Source organism: Fundulus heteroclitus, chromosome 14 (assembly GCF_011125445.2).
Source record: "Fundulus heteroclitus isolate FHET01 chromosome 14, MU-UCD_Fhet_4.1, whole genome shotgun sequence".
Taxonomy (NCBI): domain Eukaryota; kingdom Metazoa; phylum Chordata; class Actinopteri; order Cyprinodontiformes; family Fundulidae; genus Fundulus; species Fundulus heteroclitus.
The window spans coordinates 2594075-2621509 of record NC_046374.1 but is presented as its reverse complement, the minus strand read 5'-3'; the positions used below and the strand labels follow the sequence as shown (position 1 = coordinate 2621509).

The window sequence follows — 27435 nt, the reverse complement described above, 5'->3', positions numbered from 1 at the left end:
GTTGCATCAATATCTGGAACAATAACACTGTAAATGGTTTGAATCTCAGGTAATGGCCTGTGTTGGTCAATACCATAATGGTCATTGTTAAAAACGTAATTTATAACAGGTTGGATTCTGTTAATTTAGTCATACTGGCCTAATCCTGCTTAGCTCTGAAGGCCCATTTTTACCCCGGTTTAAGATTTGACAGTAAATGAAAAAAGCATTGATCAGAGGTAAACATTATAATATGCATATTTAATTCATTAGAAATTCCGAATGGAGACAAAAGTTTGCATTACCAGTGTACCTACGTCCTTCTCCTAGGTATTGGAGCTTTGCAAAGACATCCTTTTAATACACTGTCTGCCCTCCTCCGCTGAGTTTGGGAGGGAGGGATCTGTGGGCTATCTGTTTCTCAAAAAAAGAGGCTGTTCTTCCCGGTAAGGGGTCAAGCCAAATGACCTAACAGCCATAAAACCCAGATGTATGTTATTTTTCCCCTGAAAGGGAGACACAGACAAAACTCATGCATTTCCCAGCACTCCCATATGTATACAACTAAAATATTTATTTTCCTCAACAATTCCAATGTTGCTTATGACACCTGTATGCCAGAGCTGAAATGGTGTCTGACCACCTTGTGTAGAGAGGCCATGATTGTTCCACTGATTAATAAATTATGCAATCACATGTTCAATTCTTGGTAAATAAACATAATGCAGGCAAAAAAGAGGATGTTCATTTAATAAGTCTAATATACCTTGTTCCTCCATAAAATTGAAAATGTTTATCAAGTGCCTAGAAAGAACTCTACTGAGTTTAGCCCATAGTCTCTCAATTCTGTGATTGTGCAATGAAACACCTGTAATTACACTGTTTAATCCCCTTCTTTCCAGCATAAAACAAGCAACATATACATTTTCCATACCAGGGTCACATCTGACTCTCAAAGGTATTCCAAAGTTCTCAACACCTTCCAAGAAAAAAGACGGGACACTTGAAGCTCTATTATTTTTTTAAGCAGCATAAATATATTATAGTCCTACTGAAGCCACCCACGCGGCCATGAAGAACCATCCACCACCTAACCAGCTTGTGGTTTCCATCAAAATGCCTGTTGAAAGGTTTAAATCATTTTAATAACCCATGCACTTGCATCATTTGGATACTAAATAAACAGACATACAGATATCAAATTTGTTTACATTAACCGTAATTGATTGGGGCCATGAACACCGTATATCCTCCTGATTATTGCATGTCGTTGCCTCAATGATCTGCCAATGGGATCCAATTGATGCAGGCTCTGTCTGACTCACCAACGTTATACTCTTATGCGACGTGATCTGAGGCTTCCAAGGACATATGTTTCACCGGCATTTGGAGTAGTCTGGAATATATTAGTGACGATTTGATCAAGGTTTTGATTCAACGGAAAGGTATCTTCTGCAGAGTCTACTCCAAGACTTTGTCTGTGTCTGTATAGAGTTCTGACTCTAAAGCACGATGAAATTCTTTCCCAAGTCATCCCAATGGATACACAATCAGAAATCTGTCTAGCTCCTATGTTATATCTGGGGCGTCCTTGGTGGCCTGTGGAGATTGTTGGTGGTGTGAAACTGTTGGTGGATTGACTTGATTTTAGTCTGGTATCATATTCACTTAGCAAATTTTGAAAACATGTAAACAGTAACTGAAGTGTGTTGATGATGTCTGTATTATTAGGATCATATCTGGACATAGCAATGAATGATGACAATGATCGTGTATGATCCTCAAATTGTGAAAACATATACACTACTGAAAGCTTTTCAGTAGTGTGTATGAAAGCTTTTCAGTAGTGTATATGAAAGGTAAAGCTTTTCACCAGTTCATATGAACAGTTCTCACTGCTTTTTATGAAAGCATTTGAGTAGGTTATATAGGAGGTACATTTTTTCACTAGTTTATGTGAGAGCTTTCACTAGTGTTTCAGCAAGGCTTTTCAGTATAGTATGTGGAAGAGTTTAATTTCATATGTGTATGTGGAAGTTAATTCTGATTTATGTCTCTGGTGGAACCCCATTGTATGAAGGTTCTTTTGTTCCAAAACGATTTGTGCATTTTTTATATTTTTTTCCTTAGCACAAATACAAATCAGCAAGTACAACTGCACGAATCTGCTGCTGTGAGTCACAAATTGAACTTTACAAGTTACGCCTTCATTTTGACTTTTGACACAAACGTCTCAATGGTAAAAAATTATCTGTGACTTGTGGGTAGTACCCTTGATCAGACAGCAGGGGGCGCTGCCTGCTCGGTCAGTCTGTACCAACCGGAAATACGGCCTACTGCCATATTGCCTTCCAAGGACCCAGCACGCATATGCTTTTGAAGAACGCAGCTCTCACTGTCATACAGTGTATACATTTAAATTTGTTTAAATATTTGATTTTCTTTGTACTTAACTGTGCACTCCCACAGTTTTGATCACATAATGGATTTGTTTGTAATCTTTTGTGACCTGCAGTTTATCATTCAAAAGGGGATATTTACCAAACATGTGGATTTTTATTCCAGAAAAAATAATAAAATAATAAAAAGGATGTGTCCACCTTTTCTAATCAGAGGTAAAAAAAATTACAATGTATATTTAAGATAAATGAACTAGCCAGAAAAAAATTATTTATTATATATTTATTTATTCCATAAGTTTAATATTTTTTCAATTTAATATTTAAAAAACAATAGTAAAAAATGTTGTCCCTTGGCAAGCAGTGTTTTTTAAATTTCAAGTTCAATCCAAGTCTATGGAGGACCAAGTCTTCCATATTTAAAAATAAATACAGAAATAAATAAATGCTCAATAAACGAATAAGCATAGAATTAATTGCCACCAAAAATACAATAAACAAATAAATGTAGGTAGGAATAAATTATACAGTGAGACATAAATGTATATATCTCTTTTAATTAGCTTCTTTATTTATTCGCCTTTGTAATAATTACCTTATTATATTTATTGAAAATGTTAAAATAAAATATGCATTTCTGTTGTTATAATAATTATTATTATAATTAGTAGTAGTAGTAGTAGTATATTATTAATAATAATTATTATCAATATTACTATTAATAATAATAATAATAATAATAATAATAATAATAATAATAATAATAATAATAATAATTATTATTATTATTATTATTATTATTATTATTAATATTAATGGTTTTTTAAAGATTTTAATACACATGTTTGAATTTGTTTTGCACCATTTGTTTTAGATCAACTGTAGCAGAACTGAATGACAGACATTTAGGATGTGCAACTCCCAGAACACAATTTGTGTACTTGTACTCAAGAGGTATAACTTTATTTTGTACTTGTGACAGATTAAAAAAATCTACAATTACAAAACACCAAGGTTACAATGCATAAATAGTTTTGTAACAATAGTTCTGGACCATTTGGAGCAAAACTGAGAATGTAAGAGGTTTTTGATGTGCAACTCACAGAACACAATTTGTGTACTTGTACTTAAAATTTGAACAGTTGTAAAAAAAATTGTACTTGTGATTTTTTTTTTATTCTACAAATACAAAACTTAGAATTTAACTCCCTCTACAACTTCAAATTCATGCTTACAATGCACAAATCGTTTTGGAACAAAAGAACCTTCATAGAATTGACCCCCATATAAATCAGAGCCAGGCGGCACTATATAGGAGGTGTGGCTATCAGCTCCTTCAAGGAGGGGGAGGGGAACTAAAGTGCTTAATTATCCCTCTATCTCTACTCATTTAAGTAATGATATAGACAATATCTTTAACTCTCTATAAGCTCCAATTGGTCCAGAGCTCAGCTGCTGGAATCATTACAGGTACCATCTTCATTTCATCACATCATCCCTTTTTTACAGCAACTTCATTCGCTCCCAGTCATATTCAGAATTCAGATCTATATGTTTTATTGTTATTGTTTTATCTTCATTTGTAAAGTGACCTTGAGTGTTTTGAAAGGTGCTCCTAAATAAAATGTAATAATATTGTCAATATTTTGATAAAGGAAAAATATTCATTGTACCAAATTTTGTTTTAACCATATACACTTTACAGTAAATTATTGACTCAGACAAAAAAGGTTTACAGTCATTTTACTTAGGTTACATTGTTTTTTCAAAGTAGTTGAGTAAGCAACTGATTAGATAGAGGTGTCTCTCTGCTGTAGCCCGCCGATTCAGGTATCTGGGCCCTCCAAAAACAGATTTCAGCCACTTAAATGGCAGCTATGCATTATATTGACCCAAGACAACCAGCAGAGGGTGCTATAGGCTTTTACATTTGACTTTTGGAGATGGTAGAGGAGATGCCTTGTTACTGTACAGATTATTAAGAAGATTCCATTCATCTGAGAAACACAGTGCAGCTGTATTAGACCCAGGGCTGGACTGGCGACCGAGCGTGGTGTAAAAAATATTATTCTGAAGTCACTATGGCCTCACACCACCCGGACATAGGAGGCCTGCAGACATGATGGCTGTGTATAAGATCCACTGTTTGCTGATTGCAAGGCCAAATGTTGCATAAATGCTGTGTACAATTCATTATTGTGTAGGATAGACTGTCTTTGTTTTGTCTCATGCCAAGGCCACTGTGCCGTATTAGGGATAACCGTAAAGCGAGACAGGGCAGACACAGGGCAGACATAGACTGCAGCGGGACCGTGGGGTGCGATTACTTTCCATCTATGTGATCTCCGCTCTGTTTCTCAATAAAAGTGCATGAACTTCATCACCGCCGTCTCTTCATTTGCTAAAGATGGAAACTCATTTATTATTGTTTAGAATTCCATCCACACGTGGCGGGCACTGTCTTTTAGTGTTTTTTTTTCAGTGTTTTTTAGGCAGGCCCAAATAATTTTAGAATTTCATCAAATTGTTGTGCACTTACATGCTTTAAATTATTTATTATTGATCATGTTACTGACCTGAACTGACTTGTTTTAACCAGAGGTGCACCAAAGACACAACTTTGTTGGGGTTAAATTGAGACTTCCTGTTTGACCAAACACTTTGTTTTAATGTTACTTTCCATCTACTGAGCCACTGGGACATCAAGTAAAAAATATAGTAACAATTATGCATTATCTACTGTAAGTGCTAGTTTGGAAAGTTTTATTTAAAAGCAAATGAAAAAGGGGGCTTAGTTATGTATTTTGATGATAAAAGAATGAAAAATAAATATGTTCATCTTCAAATAAAACACTATACACTAAGTGTTTGTGCTGATAGTGTTTACTAAGTAATTTCTTGGGCTTGAAAAGAAATTTGTGGGGTGTGCGATCAGCAGGCAAACATTGTTGTGCCATCTGCCGACAGTACCGCGGAACTATCAGAAAGCAAGATGGCGACAAATGACACAGCTACTGTAAGAGCCAGTAGACAGTCCTGCAGTGCCTCGCGGTAAAGTGACGGCTCTCCTCCAGTAGGCTACTGCTGATCTCCTGAATGACATCTGGCCCATTTTTTCTGCCAAAGGTACATGAGATGTATAAGAATCTTAGTTTATATATAGATAGATGGTCTCTTTAGGACTGTGTGTTTTTTTCACAGATTCTCGTAGCCTAACACTTGATGTCAAGACTGTCGACAGTTACTTGTCCATCTCAGAAGACCAAAGGCGGTTGACACATAGCGGTTACAATTATTCTGGTTACTCAGAAAGCTTTCAGAGTGTGAAGCGGGTGTTGTGCAGAGAGGCTCTGTCAGTCTGTTTTGCGCAGTAGCTGTGGCGTACAAAGACGTCAGCAGATCATGAAATAAGTCAGCATTTGGAAACAATGACAAATCATGAAGCTTGGAGTGCTTCAAGAATGGCTATATTACCCCGGATAAGCGGAAGAGGATGGATGGATTTTATCATTCTATGGCTTTGTTAAATTACTAGTTCAACTTAATATCCAGTATTTTTCCCCACTCATATATTTTTGAATAAAGTTCATAAGAAATTATCAGCCTACTTCTTTTTTTTTCTTTTTCTTTTACATGGTAGAAAATCCAAAGAATTAATCTTTGAGGTCGTTTTTTACTCTGATGATGTTTTTGGCATTCTTTCAACATTTTTAGCAGTTTAGTGTTCACTGAAATTAAGTATTTGACATTTATTTTTCCAACCAAAGTTGATGTAAATACCTGAAAATGGGGTAGACATTGTAAGACTTTGACTTAATGGGGGATGTCAAATTGACTGAAACTCTAGGTTGACTGCAGATTGAACTTCAAATATGTAGTATACTTTTCAAGGCAGCTTAGTTAATCCTACATAGTGTAATGTGATAAACACTTTCCTGTCCACTGGAGGCTCAAAGTCAAACTATTGCCTCAGAAATTGTGTCATAATCATCTAATCAACTAAATACACCAGCAGGGATCTCAAAGTCTGGGTCAGTCGACTAAACTATCATGAGGAAGACAGTCATTGACCCTTCATGAGGAGGGTAGACCACAAAAGGTCACTGCTAATGTAGCTGGTCGTTCAGAGTGCCTTTTACAAACTTATTCATAGGAAGTTGAGTGGAAGGGAAAAGTATGGTAGGAAAAGGTGCACCAACAGCAGGAATAACTGCAACCTGGAGAAGATTCACGCAAAATCCAATCAGGAATTTGGGGGAGCGTCACAAAGAGTGGACTGAGGCTGGAGTCAATTAATCAGGAGACACCACACACAGATAAAAAAATTCTTCATGAGTGGAACGAAGGGCTAGAAAGATGCAGTAGAACAGAACAGGTTCATGACGGAAGGACCATGTTTAATCATAAAATGTTTGAAAAACAGCATGATTAGAATAAATGTGTTTTTAAGATCTGACAATTTGACTAAGATTTATAAAAAAAATACTACTTCAATAGATTTGCAGGGCAAAGTCTGAGGCTACTGAGATTTTTAAATCCAACAATCCAATCTAAAATGCACAGACCAGCAGTGCAGGGCAAGTTGGATGCATTAGTGCTCAGCTTAGTACAGCAGAGTCGATAAACATTTGCAGGTATTTTCCTGAGATAAATAAATAAATCAACCGCGTGCTGCCACCCCTGAAAAAGCAGAGTAAGCTTGGCACAGCGTTGAACATATTATGCACACACACATTTGGCTTTTCATGATGTTCTCCTCTCTGTGAGAGCATACGCCCTTTTATTTTCACACACCTGCGTAAAACTAGGTAGGCAATCTGGTCATGTGACATACAATAGGAGACAATATCAAATAAGAGCAAAACGTCAAGATTTTTTCTTTTTTTCTTTTCAGATGTTCCTATAGTTTTCCATGGTTTTTTCAGGGTTAAGTTTTTAAGCCATTTATTTTAAAACACTGATTCGACTTTCACTTAGATAAGTGATTTTACTGGACCATTTGATGGACAGTATCTCATATATTTTTGATAGAGCTGGGATGAAATATGTCTGAGCTGGTATTCTTACGGGGAATTTTGGATTAAAGGCTGACACAGCAGATCGGAATGTCTGGAATGATTTTATGAATAAAGGCGGATTGTGGCAGCTGTGACTCTTTCCTGGCACCAGGTCTTACTTCAGTGAGTCGTTCCCCTGGTTGACACTAGGGGGCGCAGCTCCGGAGTATTAATATTGGAATCGTTGCTTCTCACAAGGGACTGTAAGTCCTGACATGTCTGAGGTTTGGAGCTGAAACGACAACCATGGGGGAAAATTACCAGTACCCTGTTTTCTTCGAGTGCGACAAGCTTCTTGAGGGTCAGAAGAAGAAGAAAGTAGAGGCATATTTTTGTGTTCGCCGGCGGTCCGGTGGAGGAGACTGCGGATTGTTGAGCAAAGTTGCTGATAATGTCTACAGCATAGCCTTCAAAAATCAGAAAGGTACAGTAAGATGGGGGTAAATGATCAGCTACACTTTTATTTTGTTTTTCATGTTTGTGTTGTGAAATGGACGCGTTGTTTGAAGGAACCTAATGGGACAGAAGCGAACCTGGATTTTTTTAAATGCCTTTCTAAATATGCATGACTATAAAACAAGGAAAATACTTTTTAAATAGATTTGTGTTATCACTGCTAATATTACTGACTTGCAGCCTATTTCGTTATGCAGACCGCAAACGGGGATATTCTGGGGAAAGTGAAATTTAACTCTGGCTGCGTGACGTCATAAAGAACAGCTGACAGCAACTCGCTGCAAAAGTCCTAAAAAAAAAACACATTTCTGTTCTGATCGTGCACTTTATGAGGTTTAGTAAAAACAAGTTATTGGCCGCACAACAAGCATTACTGCATAACCTGCCAGGATGGCTCACTTAGAATCAGGAAATGAAGCTGGTAGTGTAATCAGGGTTGTTTGTTTCAGGTCTGTGGGAGTAAATAGTGTTCTGGGATGATAATAATAATAATTTAACTATTTGTCTATTAAGCACAAGTAGCTACAATTTGAAAATGTTCAGTGTAATCCAACGGAGGTTCTGTAAAGCTATAATATAGACATTTAGCACGAGGTAAGCATAGTTTGGTTTATATACAACTATAACCAATGGTTTCAAGTAAAAGTAAAAGAAGCCAATTTTGCCCCTATTCTTGATCAATAAAATTTGTCCAGAGACATAAAACCTATATGTGACTTCTTTTTGTTTTATAAACCCCTACTATGAAAATTGTAAACTCTATAGTGTTTTAAAAAAAAAAAAAAAGTTTACTTTTACAGAAAGGAAATAAGACAATTTTCCTGAATGGAGAGTTCCAGTTTTATGGGAAATTAATATAGAACATATAGTTTGTGTCTAATGACAAAAAAACAAAACAAAAAAAGTAAACCTAACAAATACTGTGGATCATTGGTGTCATTCTGTTGTGGAAATTCAAAATATTATGCAAATTTGACAAACTGTAAAAATTCCAAAATTAGACTCTTTTTATTTATTTATTTATTTATTTATCTATCTTTTTACCTTTCATATTTAAATATATTTCTCACGTCTCCAAATTGTCCTTAGGTGTGAGTGTGTGCGTGAATGGTTGTTTGTCCTGTTTGTCTCTCTGTGTTGCCCTGCGACAGACTGGCGACCTGTCCAGGGTGAACCCCGCCTCTCGCCCAGTGAACGCTGGAGATAGGCACCAGCACCCCTCGTGACCCCATGAGGGATAAAGCGGTTCGGAAAATGGATGGATGGATGGACGTCTTAAACATTGTTAGCCAAAGTTGTAAGGAGCCGTTGTGGTTTGGGGGCTGCAGGTTGCAGACCCTTGGCCTAGAGTCTACTGTACTATAATACTTTGCAGTTTAAAACACTGTACAGCATTACCTGATTGTGGCCAGTTCATTTTCTATGCACAGTAAAATGCTGTGGTATGTATAACTCAAAGATATAAAAAGGGAAAGGTTTGTTGACAAACTGGTTTGCTTTAATGAAGCGGGGGAATCATGGTGGCAAAACTAAATAGTTTCACTTTCCAGTTGTCAGTCTTAAAGGTTTGTTTGAGATTGTTTTGGGTGGAGCTGTGTAGGTTAGTTGTTTCTAGAGAGTAGGTCCTAAAATATATCAGATTTCAACCATGAAACAACTCCAGTCTTGTAGAAGTTCAAATATAACTCAACACTGTTTCCCTGTTTGCATTAGATGCTTAGTTACATAAAAAGAAAAAATCTAAACCAAAGTTTGAAATAGTCCAAGGGCCACAATAATGGACAAAGTACTGTATGCATATTATTAACATACATTCATTAAATATGGATTGAAAAGAAGACCGGGTAAGCTTAGATGTGTTACAAAAGTTGTTTAGCTATTTTACTATTTACTGTTTGTACTCGTGTTTGCAGTGTTATGACCTGGCTCAAAAGCCACAGAAAAGGGAACTTCATACTGGTGACCTTAAATACAGATGTGGTAAAATAAACTGTTTCTAAAACAGGTTTTTCATTAACAAGCCAAATGCTATTTCATCCAATATTTTGACATATCTTATGATGATTTACAGTAATTAGAACCGCAGCTTTTACTCTTTTCCCTTTTCACATTTAGAATTCAAAAGTCAAAATTAAGACTCCGCCTTTTTAGTTATGCTCTCTGCCACAAAACATCCCAACTAATGAAAGAGCAGTTTCATGTTACAGATCTACAGAACGCCAATAATACTGAGAGAATATGCCTTACAAGATCCTACTGAAGCTCAATCCTAGTCTTCAGAGGTTCATGTTGATTGGTATTCATGCATTTAAGAACTAGTAGTTATGTAAAGTGGCCATCACTATGGCAACCCTGCCAAAACTAAGGTTGTGTTTCTGAGACAACTGCTCTAAACAAATAACCTGACAATGCAAAACCAACAAATACACCTGAAGAGGGAGTGTCGGCCTAGCAGGACATTTCTTTAAGCCTGATTAGTAGAACAAAATATAAATAATTAATAACCCTAAATAAAAAAACATGTTGCAAATACTAAGCTTTGTTTATAAATCGTGCATCTAAAGAGTCACAAAAATGTTTCACATCTTACACATAATTATATTTAATTGTGTGTTTTCTGAAAACTTTATTTTACCTTATTTCCATTTATTTTTAATCTGGTCTCCATTTGCACCATGTTACTTTTATAAAATATGCCGGATTAGGACCAAAACACCAAAATAACTCTAAGGGGACCTCCTACTGGTGGAAAATACGGCTTTAAGACTTGAATAACTAATATTTTACAGTACATTTAGAGTATTATCTAGAAAATTACTGTAAATATAGTATAAAAGTGTAGTGTATATATATATATATATATATATATATATATATATATATATATATATATATATATATATATATGTATGTATATATATGTATGTATATATATATATATATATATATATATATATATATATATATATATATATATATGTATATATATATGTATATATATATATATATATATATATATATATATATATATATATATGTATATATATATATGTATGTATATGTTCTGCCTGATAGAAGTGAATTGGCACGTAACTGGTAAAAAAAAATTGTCCCGCTGCAGAAGGCTGGTATGTTGTTCCAGCAGGGAAAGTCGGGTAAGAAATGAAAACTGCAATGGAAAGCAGGTAAAATCATTATTGAACATATTGCCAAATTTTTTAAGTGAATATATTTCTGAAGGTTCAATTAACACAAAATGATCATCTGATGGCGGTGACAATGAGTCCAGTCCTCACAATCAAAGACATTCCTAGATGTTCAAAAATAAGGTTGTCTTATAAGGAAAAGAATGAAACAAGGGGAAAGGTATGGAACACACGAAGAAAGGGAGGTGGAAAGGGACTTGAAAAGGCGTGACACCAATTGAAATCCTTCTGTGAATAGAAAACATTCGTGCCACTTTATGCAAAATATATTTGGCCGGTTCAGTTCCAACAGATGGCCTTTAGAAGGTTGTCTCATTAGTAGGGAGCAATGAACCAGTTTTACTGGTTTCTGTTTCTTTATAAAGACAAGTCTTGTTATGTTAGGTGGAGCCCTGGGAAAGGTTATTACAAGTAAAGACTTTATGTAAAAAAAAAAAAAAAGATTTGTATGACTTGATGTAAAATTTACAAGGCTGAAGTTGTATGACTTTGGATATCTGCTTTTCTTCTTGACCGTAGTTGTAAGCCTCAAATATGTCATTTAAGCAACAATTAGATGCTAAGAAAATTATCTGCTGTAGGTAGGACACTAAATTGATTCATGCCATTTGGATATCATGCTTTCTAGTCACAGACAAAAAAAATGCAAAGCTATGTCCAGAGGGAAGGATGCCGTAATTGCAGTTAAAGGTGGGTTCACAACGTGTTGACATTGGGAAAGCTAACCACAAACGCACAGATAATTGTTCAGATTTTGACATGCAAAACTTTGTGGAAAACGGATGTCTTTTCTCTTCCACTACTTTCTGACGGTCTATGGGTTGTTGGTGAGCTTTGTGTGTTGCCTCTAAAGCTCCAAATAATCTCTGTGATGCATTCTGCTGTAGATCAACAGGAAGTACTGAAGAGGGCTCAGCATGAAGTTGATCTCACTGATAGCAGCCTGGTCTTCAGTGTCAAAGGCAGCCTGTCACCTCCCAGCACTTCTCATGACACTACCCCTACAGCACCAGCAGAGGTCGGCACATTATTTTACTAGTTTTGTCAAGGTTTTCTAATTAGATACCAATTTATTCTCAAAGCTGTTTGAGTCACCACAAATACCTATCTAAGACATGATAAAGATAACATAATAAAGATGGTTAGAAGATTATTGATTGACATTTACAGGTAAGCTGCACTAAACTGTTGTATTTACCAATCGTTTGGATGGGTGGTGTAAAAACCTGACTATTGGGTTTTGTTCAGATTTTACTGTATTTTACTGTCTGCTGCAGAATGTCAATAGAGAAGTAAAGTGCTGTAAAAATGACAAAGCAGGGAATGATCGAAGACAAGCTCAGACTTTTAGGAAGCCTAGAGATATATAAGTCCAAAGCACTCCTAAAAGTAAAATCTTAAAGAATGATAAAGCATATAGGATTTATAGACAGGGTAATATATATTTTCACTTTGTAAAGTCTGTTATTGATGTGCTTTTAACAGAGCCAACAATCCATTTCTGTCTCCTCTGCCCCGCTGAGTGGTAATGAAGTTGAAGAGCAACTGGAAGAACAGGAGATTTCTTCCCTGAAGGACTCTCCTGTTGCAGAGGAATTGCTCACCTCTGGCTATTATTCTGCTGAGCATTACCAACAGAAGGAAGAGACTTTAGAGAACAGATTATCTCAAGCTGAGGCTGCAGGTGAATATCAGCTGACATTAGAATGATAGTTGAAAGTGTTGTTCAAGCACTGGTATTTTTTAACAGTATGGTCTGCACACATATAGAACGAAGGTGATAGGGTTATAATAAATAACCCATGGAGTTTGCATGTTCTCCCTGTGCATGCGTGGGTTCTCTCCGGGTACTCCGGCTTCCTCCCACAGTCCAAAAACATGACTGTTAGGTTAATTGGCTTCTCTAAATTGTCCTTAGGTGTGTGTGAATGGGTGTCTTTCTCTGTGTCTCCTGTGACAGCTTCGCCCATTGAAATGCTGCAGATAGGCACCAGCACCCCCCATGATCATGAGGGATAAGTAACTAAGAAAATTGATGGATGGATGAAATTCATAGCACTATTGAATGATGGCAGAGCAAAACAAAAAAACAGCATTATGTTTAAAACGAACCATAGTTGCGTTGACTTGGTGGTAGCTACCTGGGAAGTTATTAGCTATTAGCTTCCCAATGGTCTGCACCTGGGAAGCTTCCCAGTCAGCTAATACCTTCCCAGTCGGCGCTAATTTAAAAGACATTTCAGTTCTGCTTGGTTGTAATGAGTGGGCAAAACAAGACAACATTAATATCCCATCAGTGTATAAACCCATTAATGAAATAAAGTTTGTTGAAACCGTAAAAGACACTCGAACACATCAGCAGGTTTCCAGAATGCTAGTGGAAGCTAGCATATAACTCAGCCAAGCTTTGAAAACACACTAAGTAAACCTTTCTAAACTTTGCCTGTTTATTTCTCTGCCATACCTCTTCCGTTGTCTCTGTTGTGGCGACGGGACATTCGGTTACAGCGAATTACTCCAAGGTAAAGCTTGTTATCTCAGCAGCGAGCAGGTGGCTAGCTGGAAGGAAACTCCTCGTGAACTCTGGCCTGGGATGCGTTTACATGGGCTCCAATGGTCTGCACTCGGTTTATGACGGGGGTCGCAGCGTGGGCTCTCTGCAGGGCTTTTCCAGCATCAGGGAGCTTCGCACAGCCTTCCTGGTGTGGCTGTGTTGCTTCTCTGGAGGCTGAAGTGTACTCAGCTTTCCTGCAACAGCTGAGAAAAATCACAAGGCTGGTTTCGGTATTGACGGACTCTTTACTCCAGCATCTGATTATGCAGAAGATAGGGTGCAGACTTAGCTTCAATCCATCCTGCATATGTGTCTCCAGTCAGATCCTCCGCAGAGGGAGATGACAGTGTTCTCTCTAATGCTGCTAGGCAGCGGTCCAAAGAGAGTGTTTGTCTGTGGCCAAGTGTCTTTATACAGTGGCCCCCTGCTGTGAGAACAGTCCCTTGATGCCTGTAAAAGTCTCATGATTCATGTTGTTTCCAACTTAGTCTGATTTTATTCCCCATGGCTTGATTGCACAACAGGTACCTAAAAGAGGAAGATCAACAGTGTGATGATACTCTGGACCACTATGATAAAAATCTACTTGAGGGTGTAGCAAATCATTGCAGAGATCAGGACAGCAGAACGTAGACAACAGTTGCGGAATGTTATCTGATGAACATAGAGATGCTAGGTGTAGAGGATGAGTCACGTTTAAATCAAGGTCTTTGAGTTTGGCTGAAAAAAGCACAGCAGTATGCAGCTACAACCTTACTGAAGATCTTTAGTTGGTGCTGTATCAGGGCGACATCACCACGTTCGAGGCTGACGCCCTGGTGAACTCTTCCAATAAGAATCTGGATTACTGCAAAGGCATCACTGCTGCTCTGAGTCAGGCGGGGGGTCCGTAGAGTTGGCGAGTGTTGCATTAAAGGCATACTATGCAACATTTTTTAGGTAATTAATGTGTTCCATACCGTTTTGGATGATTAAATTAGTCATTTCAGGTCGAACAAAGGTTTTCTCAGCCGCCCTGGTGGTCTGTAGGGGAAATACCGTACTTGCAATTGCAGGAGCCCTCGGCCCGCACCCACAGGCTCAGAAGTCTCGTGTGCATCGCGAGAGTCGGTCTTGCTTTACGGCGAGAACTGCTACACGCCCCCAGTGAAAGCCATGCTCGTTTCTAGCGCAGTGGCGATATTTGTGCAGTTATCATGGCGGAACCAGCGAGAAGACAGCGAAAGCCCATGTCAGAGCAGGCAAGAAAGAGGAAAAGGGCTCTGGACAGAGAGAGGAGTCGTACACGGGTGAACATCGGGCAAGCTTTTTCAGAAAGGCGAGAGCTAAAAGAAAAAGAAGGCTGCAAGGCTGACGCGGACCTCGCGTTTCTGCTGATGCGATTGTAAGTAACATTGGAATGGTTTCTTTCTCTCTCTGTGTGCATGTTCATACATTCACTGTGTTAGTCATTGTTTGTACTGCCGTTTTTTCGACTTTTCGTTGCGTTCGCCTGTCTGCTAAGCTCAAAACAACCGCGCCTGGCTTGATGGAGAAACCAGAACAGCTGAGCATCTTTACGACATCTGGGGTGAGCCTCGCTGGAAAATCAACCCCGGTTGCATAGTATACCTTTAAAGAAACATAAAGGAAAACTTCCCACAGGTGAAGAGGTAGTGACCACAGGGGGTAGATTGTGCTGCAGAAGACTGCTGCATGTTGTTTGTCCAGAGAGTTGAAAGTCATATGGGAAAGAGTGGATGTTACTGGAAAGAGCTGTTCAGCAAGTTCTAAATTTGGTAGAATTGATTACATTTAAATCCATGCCCTGTATTGGCTCGGAAGTGGTCGGCATTCCTGTCACAGTTTGCTCGGAGGTAATTTTGTCTGCTGTCAAGCAATTTGGTGGAAAGGGTGGACATGGTCTTAAAACAATGGCACTGGTAGATGACAGAGGAGAAGTGGTGACTATATTAACAACACTTTGTTTACAAAAGAGTCAAATTATTGAAATACTATTTAGTTAAAAAGCAAGTGTCATTTATTTAAAAATACTTAAGTAAGAAGCTTGTTATATTGCAGTTCTTCATCATCTGACATATTACATAAAATCCTGTTAAAACCCCACAACTGCATGAAATCCTCCCTGTTCTGTGTGACGCTGTGGAAGTGAAACTCCAGCCTAATCCTGGCTTTAACGTTGCCCTTCCACAGAACCACAGCATCAAGGTGAGGTCCCCCCTGCAGTCTGTCTCTGCAGGACAACTAAATGGCCTTCTTGGCTTCGCTGAGTAAAAAGTTTAAAAGTCGGGCCTTTTGCTTGTTTCGTTTATTTTCACAAACTCCTCCAAAAAATGAAGAGTTTGCTCTTCCTGCAAGTTTGTCAGTCCAAACGCATACTGCTCTGTTCTGGCGGTGTCTTTTTTTTTTTTTACTTTTGCACAACTTTGATGAATGTTTTTTTGGTCCATATTTAATAAAAACATTTCTTTGGGTCCTGGCTGGAGAGTAGAGGTCCATTTTGCTCCCGGAAGTCAGGATCCAGGATCAGGCCAGGACATGAGTCCGTTGGATCTGGTTGGCTCTGTCCCTCACAGTAAGCACGAAAGGATGCTCCTCTCCTTGGCTGATAGATATCCCATTAGGAGGTCCAGGAAGTGCTGCACCAGCCTGGCAGACCGTACCCCCATCATGGAACCCATGGCCTTGATGTTAGAGAGGGATGGTCCTGTGGTCTCCACCAACATTTTAACATTGGTCATCTTTGATCAGCGCAGCGCCTCCGACAGCCCTGGTTCCGCGCCGTCACACACATCCAGCCTCGACCCACAGATTAAGGGCTCCTTTAAAAGCCAGTGCAGAGAGTTAGACGTTTGGGATATTCTGTAATGTTCTGGGTTCTGTTCTGGTTATGTTAGTTATTTTACTCCCCTGTCTTAGGTTTTCTGGCTGTTTGAGTATGGGTGAGTCTCCTCCTGCAAGTTTCTGTTTATTGGTTGCTTTTGGATTTTTGACCCCTTGACCCCCAGAGATCTGAGCCACCCTGTTTCTGTCTGTTCCTGCCTTGCCTGTCCAACTGGACTGTTTGTTTCTCTGCCCTTTTTGGTTTTTGGATTTTGTTAATAAATATTCTTTTACCGAACCTCTGCTGGTCTAGTTGAATTCTGGGTCCTCTGCTCTGATTCATGACATATTCTTATTTTAAACAGGGTAGGTGATTTAAAAACTGTGTTTGGGCACTATTTTATCAAATGTCCCTCCTGACCACAACCGAAGTACTTCATGCTGAATTACATGGCAAACAGGATGTAATAAAAATCCTCCACACCTACACAGAATCGCAGGTTGACCTCCGATGGGAGACAACATGATTCAGTAAAGGTAACTTAAACTCCGACAGGATCTTTTTAATGGGGTAAACCCCCTTTACGAACTTGGTACTGATAAACTGAAGGACATGCAGCCTGCCTATAGGCAGGCTGCATGAGCGGCGACACCTGAAGGAACAAGCCGTTCACCGAGATGCCCGACTCAATCAACAGGTGCGCCTGCTCCACCTCCACAAACAGGACCACGGCTCTGTTCATACGGGCTGCAGACTTGATGGCACTGTACCCAATCACCTCATCCACCACCAAACACACGTCCTCCACGCTGCACAGAGATCCAACACACACCTTGATGCCGTTTTGTCAGTGTCAACGTGGAGAAGGTGCCCGAACTCCCCACCACCACCATGGCATTCAAGACGCTGACCTGCCGCTGGGCAACATCGCCACAAACGCCACAGAAAACGGCAAAAACTAAAGAAAAAAAAAAACAGAACTATATACACAATATTTACACACACTCAGTGAAAAAAGTTGGAAAAACCACTCAAAAAAAAAATTCTCATGCCCGCTCTCTTCTGCTCCTTCACTCAGCATGTCAAAAGGCTGCATACCCTACAGAAATTGAAGAGCCGCTCGGAGTGGAGCCTCAGTTTAATTGGCTACATTTTCAACAGCATAGAGGAGCTGCTGGTGGACCTCAGAAGGGCCTTGTCCATATGGAGATTGTTTCAGGGACCATTGAGAGCCAGCAGGTAAGAAATGCTGAACAGATTTCTTTACTAGACTTCAAACCGGTTTGAATAATGCAGTGTGACAGCACTGTTAGTACTCGCAAATATAATAGTTTAAATTAGTAATAAGTTGGTTATCTGTGGCTTTAAACTTATCTTAGACAGACGCAGTGGTATCTCCCATGGTCTTCCAAGATCCTCTGTCCACCCGAGTTGGAACTATTATCTGTGAAGTAATAGATCCTCAGCTGACTGAGAGGGTCGTACAGGAATCAAGAGAGGAAACGATACCTGGTGATTTCGTACTCGTGAAAGACTTGATTGGAGTTCCTTTTGGTGCTGTGTTCTTCCTCAGCCTTGTGCGGTGGGATGAAGAAGAGAATGGAACTGCAGTTCAGGTGAGATAATTGGGCATTTGTTATACATTAGTACATTTTAGTATATTTGATTAATCTTGTTATGTTGATCTTTTGCAGGTTCTCCGCCTGGGCCTCAACAAAATCCTGACTTCCTGTGAGAGAGAAGGTTTTGAATCTGTAGCCCTACCTGCACTCGGTGCTGGCATTGCCCTTTGTTTTCCAGTTACTGTGGTAGCGAGGGTTTTACAGGAGGAGGTCTGTAAATTTGAACAGGAGAGAAGCACGAGCGCACCAGTCCAGGTTCGCATTGTTCTACACCCCAAAGATGAGGATGCTAGTCAGGTAAAGTGCTTTTCATAATATTTTTTTGTCTTTAGTGATGAGTTTACAACAGAAGGATTTTTGCAACCAGGGGCCCGTTCTTCGTACGTTGCTAACTCAGTTAGCTGGATTTGAATGTTGACGATTTGGCATGATCTTGGATCGTTTGGTACTTCGACAGTCATCCTGGACTTGCTGTCATAGCAACATGTGCACAAGCTTGCTCGAGAGCAGGCTTATTTCATGTAAACAGGATTAGATCGTGGCTTTATAAACGGAGGAGATAGGGAAGTCTGTCGTAGCCATGTCTTGTCCGTTTTTACGACAGCAACCTGTTGCGAAAGGTGCAAGAATAATTTGCAGAGCTTTTCGAATTAATCACGTATTGCGAAATAGACAGGATCCTTTTGCGCAGCGCGACAGTGTAATTGTAGAGAGCAGTGGCGGCTGGCCCATAGGGGGCGCTCGGGTGCCACCCTCCCTAGATGTGGAGGGGAAAAGTCAAAATATATATATGGATTTTAAAAGTATTATTAATGTCAGTTTTTACTTAATAGTACATGTAATAAGAATTATTAAAACACTTCTACTAATTGACTCTACCAATTGACTCTCATTTAACAGTGCATTTCCACCAAGAGAACGTATCATTTCTCTTCTTCTACACTTTTGGGGCTGTCACTCAAGGAGCCCCACAAGTGTAGCGAAATAACCAATCGTATACTGTTGCTAGGGAAAATGTATAAATATTTGGCCAATCAGCATCGCCAAAATGAATGGCTTTGGGGCTCCTGAAATCTTTGCCCCTGCTACAAAGTGATAGGTGTATTGACCAGTTCACGCGTGACGTCACAAGCTACATCCGCGCTACATCCGTGTCACGGTAGTTAAGCAAAAAACAGTACTGTTTTCGCTTACCACCGTGACAAAACGGGTGAATTAGAGCGTACTTTTAGTTTATTTTTGGAATCTAAACAATGCCTACGACTTGTTGTGCTCCCGGTTGCACAGAGAGGCATTCCAAATCGTCGGATGTATGTTTCTTTCGTTTACCGAAGGACGAAGAAAGACGAAAGAAATGAATAATTTCAATGAAAAGGATGCAGGCAGAAAATCCCAATCGACTGTGGGAGCCTTCATACCACGACAGAATTTGCAGTTTACACTTCATCTCCGGTAAATACAACTTAATTTTGCACTAGTCATTGTTCTACTTAAATCATTATATAAATAAAAAAATTTGGATATATATTTAAGTCAAGACGTAAACGTTCGTTTCGTAATAATATATGTACATGTACAATGTATGCAAACCCTCTGGCATGAGTCTGTGGAAAGGATTAATAAGACAAAACACCAAAATAATCCCTTGTGAACAATGTTTTTTATTAATTAAATGGTTATTGTGGAATCATAGTAATTTTCCGACTTTTAATTTAAATGCATGTACTGGGTTAGGCAGGGAAATCTATTGGCCAGTCCCACCAAGATTTTTTTTCACCAGCCGCCACTGGTAGAGAGATTTTTCTTGGTGGCTGTTTAAACACACAAACATCATTTAACAGTGGCTTTTAAAAAGAGGAAAAAGTGCCTTTTTAAAATACAGTATAATAATTAAAGGCTACCATTTTGTAGAATATTCTTGTACTTCACTTTTACTTGTCCCCATGTTCTAGTGGATCCACTGGAGGCTCTGACATAAAGGACCACAGAAAATATGAAATTATTAAAATGCAAAAATACATATTATAGAAAGTGATAGAAACATCTACCATGAATAGTACTTATGCATTTAATCTGTCTGCTACTTTTTGCCAGCCCTTTCTCCTGGCTTTAGCAGACTTTGAGCTGTTCCCTGTCATTTTTTTTATACTTTATTTTTGTCATTTTAGTAGTTTTAGAAATACACATACATACATACATTGAACAATTGGACCCCCCTCCAATGAAACTTACAGAGCAACTAGTTTGACAGGAGCAGATGAATAATAAAAAAAGTAAAAAGTAAGTACATTACTTATACAGTTGGTGTCAAGTTCTGATGAATCTTTTATCACTCCTAACCAGTAGGGTGCGATCTTAGTACATTCCCAGAAGACATGAAAATGTCCTGCAGACACATTCCCACAGTTCCTCCAACATTTGGCCTTCTCAGTGTCGTTACAACGTTTACTTTTAATGTTAGGTGTAACAAAAAAGCACCATGCATGTCCAGGGAAATTCCCTCCATTGGTCAGAACTTGACGTGTGGATCACAGAATTACAAATATTTAGCAGGGTAAGAGCACAGTTTTGCTCAAAATATTGCAATGCACACAGCATTATGGGCGACGTACCAGAGATCAAAATAGGACAAATTGTTGGTGCACGTCTTGCTGGCGCATCTGTGACCATCTGTGATCTGTGACAGCAAGTCTTTGTGATGTATCAAGAGCCACGGTATCCAGGGTAATGTCAGCATACCACCAAGAAGGACGAACCACATCCAACAGGATTAACTATGGACGCAAGAGGAAGCTGTCTGAAAGGGATGTTCGGATGCTAACCCGGATTGTATCCAAAAAACATAAAACCACCGCTCCCCAAATCACAGCAGAATTAAATGTGCACCTCAACTCTCCTGTTTCCACCAAAACTGTCCGTCGGGAGCTCCACGGGGTCAATATCCACGGCCGGGCTGCTATAGCCAAACCTTTGGTCACTCGTGCCAATGCCAAACGTCGATTTCAATGGTGCAAGGAACGCAAATCTTGGGCTGTGGACAATTTGAAACATGTATTGTTCTCTGATGAGTCCACCTTTACTGTTTTCCCCACATCCGGGAGAGTTACGGTGTGGAGAAGCCCCAAAGAAGCGTACCACCCAGACTGTTGCATGCCAGAGTGAAGCATTGGGGTGGATCAGTGATGGTTTGGGCTGCCATATCATGGCATTCCCTTGGCCCCATACTTGTGCTAGATGGGCGCGTCACTGCCAAGGACTACTGAACCATTCTGGAGGACCATGTGCATCCAATGGTTCAAACATTGTATCCTGAAGGAGGTGCCGTGTATCAGGATGACAATGCACCAATACACACAGCCAGACTGGTGAAAGATTGGTGTGATGAACATGAAAGTGAAGTTGAACATCTCCCATGGCCTGCACAGTCACCAGATCTAAATATTATTGAGCCACTTTGGGGTGTTTTGGAGGAGCGAGTCAGGAAATACTTTCCTCCACCAGCATCACGTCAAGACCTGGCCACTATCCTGCAATAAGAATGGCTTAAAATCCCTCTGACCACTGTGCAGGACTTGTATATGTCATTCCCAAGACGAATTGAGGCTGTATTGGCCGCAAAAGGAGGCCCTACACCATACTAATAAATGATTGTGGTCTAAAACCAGGTGTTTTAGTTTCATTGTCCAACCCTTGTAGTTCATACCTGTATCAAGCAGGTGCAACCTAGAAATTCTATTAAACACTTGCATGTTGATCTAGTCTCTACAGGTCTTCAAGTCTGTCCAAGAAGATATGAAGTACAACAGATGCACTGAAAATGACCCGGAGAGTGGCTTAAATTGGGGTGAGTTTGGACAAAAGGAGAATTGTAAAAATTTAATTCAATTTAGTTTTCACTCATGGTTATTGTATTTCTAACTGTAAATGTGTGATAAAATAAAGCAAAAAAATCTGCTTAACTGCACCAAAGTTTCTAGAATTCAGTACTCTTTATTAATTTCTTCATTTATTTTTCTCCAGGCTCCATAACAAAGAGGATTGTTCTGCTTGGTAAAACCGGATCTGGGAAAAGCAGCCTAGCTAACACCATTCTGGGGGAGGATGTTTTTACCGTATATCATTCTCCGAACTCAGGAACACATTCATGTCATTCAGAGACAAGAACAGTGAATGGGAGACGCCTAACTTTGATCGACACACCCGGTTTCTTCGACACCGATAGGACAGAAGAGGATTTGAAGCCTGAAATAATGCGTTGCCTCACAGAGTATGCTCCTGGACCACACGTCTTTCTCATTGTGCTTAAAGTGGACAAATTCACAAAGCACGAGCAAAAAGTCGTCACCAAAATCCGCGAGCATTTCTCTGACGATGCTTTAAAATATGCTGTAATCGTCTTCACTCATGGTGGCCAGCTCCCAGAAGGGATGAAAATCGAAGAATTTGTCCATCAGAACAAGAATCTGAGCAATCTGGTGAAGATGTGTGGAAGTCGGTGCCATGTCTTTGATAGTAAACACTGGAACGGAGAAGAGCAAGATGTTTACAGGAGCAACCAGTTCCAGTTGGAGGCGTTCCTTCAAACAATAGACAAGATGATTGACGAAAAACATGGATCCTACTACACCAACGATGTTCTGCAGCACATCGAAGAAAAGATCCAGGAGCAAGAAAAGCAGATTAGAGAGGTCACAGAATATTTGCCGCCACAGGAGATCAGAAAACAGGCTAAAAGCTTTGTGTCGAATGAATTTTGGATCAAGCTAGCAGGTACCACCACCGGCGTTGTGTTGGGGGCCTTTTTTGGAGTGCCATCGTTAGTGCAAGCTGTTTTGAAAGCTGTGAAGAATCCAGTTGAAGTGATGAAGCACATGAAAAACCTAACAACGATGACACCTGGAGCCACTGCTGTAGCAGAGACAGTCGTTGCGGCTGCATTTGGAGGAATACGTGGTGGAATCATTGGACATAAAGTGTCGACAGAAGCAAAAACACCAATGGAGGCAATGGGGAAGACTTTTAAAGCCATCAAGGAAGACAAAAATCCACTTAAGATGCTTCAACAATAGGTTTTACCATTGGGAGTTAAACATTTTTTTCTTGAGTTTTGATGAATATTTTTAACTTTTGAAAGTTCTTGTCAATGTCTTTTTTTGCACTTACCCTGTTGACCAAAAGCATTCCGGCCCCTTTAATGGTGGATGTCACAGCACCAATATGCTGCTGACAGATCTCCAGAAATGATGTTGTGAGTCCGATGCAGATTGTAGAAGGAATTTTTCACCTGTTCTTGATTTTATTCTGTGGAATCAATGCCTCTAGAGATAAAGCTATATTTTTGGGCAAAGAAAAACACTACAATGGCTGGTATGTTGCTACTAATATTTTTTTGTCAAACTAGTGTACCTACTTCTTGAAATGAACTGTTCTTAAACTCCACTTAGAATTTTTTTTTTATCATTTGACAGCCCTAACATATCAACTTTGAGGCTACAACCCACACTTATCCACGGACAGGTTTGGCATAGGTGGTGGTCATACTTTTATGCCAGATCAGTTTGTTCTCATGTTGGGATTAAACATGCACTGATGCTTGTCTAAGTTGTTGGTAACTGATACTTATATAAGTGTTTTATAAGTTATTGTTGGTTTTTTTGTGTTTGCTTGTTTCATGCTCTTTCAGTGATGCACTTGATTTAACAGAAAAGTTTCGATTTTAAAGATCTTTATGTTTTAAGACCTATGGACTTTATTATTTAAACTATTTAAACTTGATCTATTTGAGCTCACGTTAATTGAAACAATCACATTGTGACATTACAAATTAAACTTTATTTGTCAAAGTTAAAACTGTGTTATAATGATTTTGGAAAAATTATAACTACTGAAATAAACACTGAATATCTGTGTCTTCAAAGGAAGCAGCTATACACTGGTAATGTCTTGGTTTCATGTTAACTGTAATAACAAGCATTGCTGAGTAATCATATTTTCTGTGCTCTATATACTGTATTAATCATTAACATAATCAAAATTTGGTCTTAACTTTGCACAATGTAAATACTGTCTTTGAGTTGGTAAGCCCAAAATATTTATGCCGGGGACAGATTTAGATTTTGATTCAGCCAAGGTTTTTCTCCCTCAATAAACTTCACTAAACTGTTTTTTGGGAAAGTGTAATTCTCTTACAGGAATATTAAGTAATAATGACACCTGGTGGTCAAAATAGGAACAACACATACACAATGCCTTTCACGGTTCTGTTGTTGCTGTGAAATCCCACTGAATTTTTACTTACACATGATGATAGGTATTTGATGTTGCATTCTGTTTATGGTCTTCTTCTCTTACAGGCTTCCATGTTTGCAGGCTGCTGCTCTTTTACCAAAATAAAATAACAAATGCTGCTCTCTGTTTAGGGAACCCTGGAAATGCTCATATGATAAGCTCAGGAACCAGGAAGTAAATACGGGCAAATGTCAAGGAATTTGTGTCATGTTGGAGAAATTCTGGAAATGAATATTTATTTACTACTCAGATGTGGAGATAACTAAATGCCACAATATGATTTATTAATATGCCACGCAGTTTATTGGGTGTGAAAGCTGCATTGTATGGGGGAATTTACCCACAGCTTTCTTTAAAATGCAAAACAAAACAAACAAAAAAACAACCTCTATGATTGTATATAATGGTGGACTTGGTGGCCGGATTAATGAGAACATCATAGGAATGGGAAGAACAAAATAAGCAAAATAAGATTGATGTTTTACCTCTTGCATATTAAATGTGTCAGTTACATTTATTTTGACTTCTACAGGAAACATTTTTGCTCACATCAAATCAACATCAAATCACAAAGTGTACACCTGACTTTGAAGGTGTTTATTATTGTTTATTTTTAATAAAACCATGTATATTATCATTGAATTCAGATATTCCAATCACTTTCTTGGCCACATGTGTATAAAATCCAGCAACTTGGCACGCAGCGTGCTCGGCAAACATTAGTGAAAGAATAGTTGACTCCCAGGAGCTCAGTAAATTGAAGTGTGGTACAGTGGTTGAAGTCCATGGTCAACTGTTTAGAAGTGTTGGACCATGTAAAATTACAGAGCAGGTTTGACATATTTGGAGGCACAGTGCAAAACCTGCAAATGGAGAACACCGCACAAAGGAGGGCATCCAATCCAGTATGTCTCAACACATCCAGACCCACAGTGCAGAGTTAAATGAGCACCCAGCTCCCCAACTCCCCATGTGCAAAACACATCCTGAACATCTTTTGACCTGTATAGTCTACTCTTTGAAGGATGTTGTGATGTATTTGTTGTAAATTTAGGTTTCTAGTAATTCTGAAAGTCCTTACATATCTGTGATCATAGGTTTTGCTCCAAGCTGACTGATAAATCCTCCTCCTGTTTCATAATTGGAAGGGGTATCAATTCATCAAGCTTAGACAATATCCTGAACAATTTAGACATAAATTTAGGGTGTTTCAGATCAAGAAACTCTAATGCATTTGATGGCATTTTAAACCGACTTTAATGAGCCTAAACTGATGATCGACAATGCAGACAACTGTCCACTGTGGCTTTACGACAAACAGCAGTTTGTTAAGACTTTATGAAATGTACTGGGTTTCTGTAGATAGGGAACTTTTTGACCAGTCTGTCTGTATATAATTTGATTTTAATTTGACTTTGTAAAGTGCCCTGAGACGACATGCTGTGAATTGGTGAAATTTAAATAAAAATGAATTGAATTAAACACAAATTTATTTTTCACTAAAGATTCAGTTTGTGGATATTCTAAGAATAATTTTTTTTCAATACCATATTGCATATTTCATTTGTTAAATGAAATAAAGTTGGTTCCTTCAAATCTATGTTCCAGGTATTCAATACATTTACTCCTCCAGTCTGGGAGTTTATCAAATTATATTTATATAGCATGTCAGAGGTTGCCGTCTTTCTAAAGATCTGTAGCTCTCCTGAAACAAAGGTCAACAATTCTCATAAACACACTTTTAAAGCTTGTAGACCACCATCCTGAAAGAGGATTGTTCTGCTTGGTAAAACCGGATCTGGGAAAAGCAACCTAGCTAACACCATTCTGAGGGATGATGTTTTTACTGTATATCATTCTCCGACTTCAGGAACACATTTATGTCAGCCAGAGACAAGAACAGTCAATGGGAAACGCCTCACTTTGGTCGACACACCCGGTTTCTTCGACAGGACAGAAGAGGATTAGAAGCCTGAAATAATGCGTTGCGCCATCGTTCGACAGTGCTATGAGCATTATTTTAACAAATAATGTTTTGTTTAACTCATGATTTGCATTGTGAATGGGTTGAAACACATACCAAATGTTGTTCTAAATTAGTCAAGCTAATTTGATCTCATTCCACTTTCTTTAAGATTAACTTAGGTTCTTTAACTTAGATCTGCAATGAACCAGAATTCACTGAATCATTCTGATGATGATGATGATGATGATCAACCATTTTATTTTGTCTTTTGTTTATTTTGTGTGTACATAGTTCCTTAGCTTCGTTTTTTCTTAGTTTTGCTTAGTCGTTTTAGTTAAGTTTCACTAGCCTAGTAGAGAGGATTTGTTGATTGAAATATAGTGTTAATTCACATAAACAGCATTCTATAGTGATGTTCTCTGGATGTTCATTTTATTTCTGTTAATAAATTCTTGTACTTGAAGAGAAGTTGTCACTCATTTATTCCACATGTGCGCAGAGTTTGCTGTTCGCCAGTGCTGGAATCATTCCATTCAGCTATTGACCTAATATCAGCTGTTTGGGCTGATATTCACCAGATAATACTGAACAGACTTAGAGTTATTTATTAAACATTAAATAACTTAAACAGAGTGTAATAGCACAGGATCAGGTTAGTACCAATCAGAGAACTACGGATGTGACGCAAAAAACTCCAAGCGATGGGTTCTGTTTTTTCAAATTGTAGTCCATGAAACATGTCATGCCATCAAGCAAACTCTCCAGTGAACAATTTTTTGCTGCTTTTGTCTAAAAGAAATCAGAGGATACATGGTGTACTCACATGTCCTTTCTTAATCTTCCAAGGCACCAAGCAACAGAAGTCTGCATATGTATCGTGACTGTTACAGTAGCAGAAAAGTGCTGCTGTATTATGTGTAATTCTGCCGCTAAGACTGATACATCTTAAAATCTCTCTTCCGGCTCAGTGATTGGTCCAGTCTGTTTTTGGGAATGGAGCCATACCCTCCGTGTAAGTCAGTCTGGCTGGCCCGGCTAACGGGTGACAGTTTTGGATTGGAAATTATCTTTATTCAACAAAAAA

At 38.8% G+C, this 27435-nt stretch overlaps 1 protein-coding gene across 2 annotated transcripts; it reads left to right on the top strand.

The window, feature by feature from the left end:
• The first annotated feature begins 7602 nt into the window (after positions 1-7602).
• LOC105917683 lies at positions 7603-26418 on the top strand. 2 transcript variants are annotated; one of them, XM_012852557.3, is made up of 8 exons: positions 7603-7859; positions 11985-12115; positions 12583-12781; positions 17554-17714; positions 17855-18091; positions 18170-18394; positions 21866-21941; positions 22118-26418. In XM_012852557.3, the coding sequence occupies exons 1-8, from the start codon at positions 7682-7684 to the stop codon at positions 23164-23166; spliced, it is 2256 nt and encodes a 751-aa protein (XP_012708011.2). In that variant the 5' UTR covers positions 7603-7681; the 3' UTR covers positions 23167-26418. The 2 variants fall into 2 exon arrangements, with proteins under 2 accessions (XP_012708011.2, XP_021166302.2); XM_021310627.2 differs by having other exon boundaries at positions 21857-21941.
• The last annotated feature ends 1017 nt before the right edge of the window (positions 26419-27435 follow it).

Coding starts and splice junctions, on each gene's coding strand:
- LOC105917683 (XM_021310627.2), top strand. CDS start 7,682: ATGGGGGAAAATTACCAGTACCCTGTTTTCTTCGAGTGCGACAAGCTT. Junction 12,782..17,553: donor ATCTCAAGCTGAGGCTGCAG/GTGAATATCAGC, acceptor TCCTTCACTCAG/CATGTCAAAAGGCTGCATAC. Junction 18,395..21,856: donor AAGATGAGGATGCTAGTCAG/GTAAAGTGCTTT, acceptor ATGTTGATCTAG/TCTCTACAGGTCTTCAAGTC.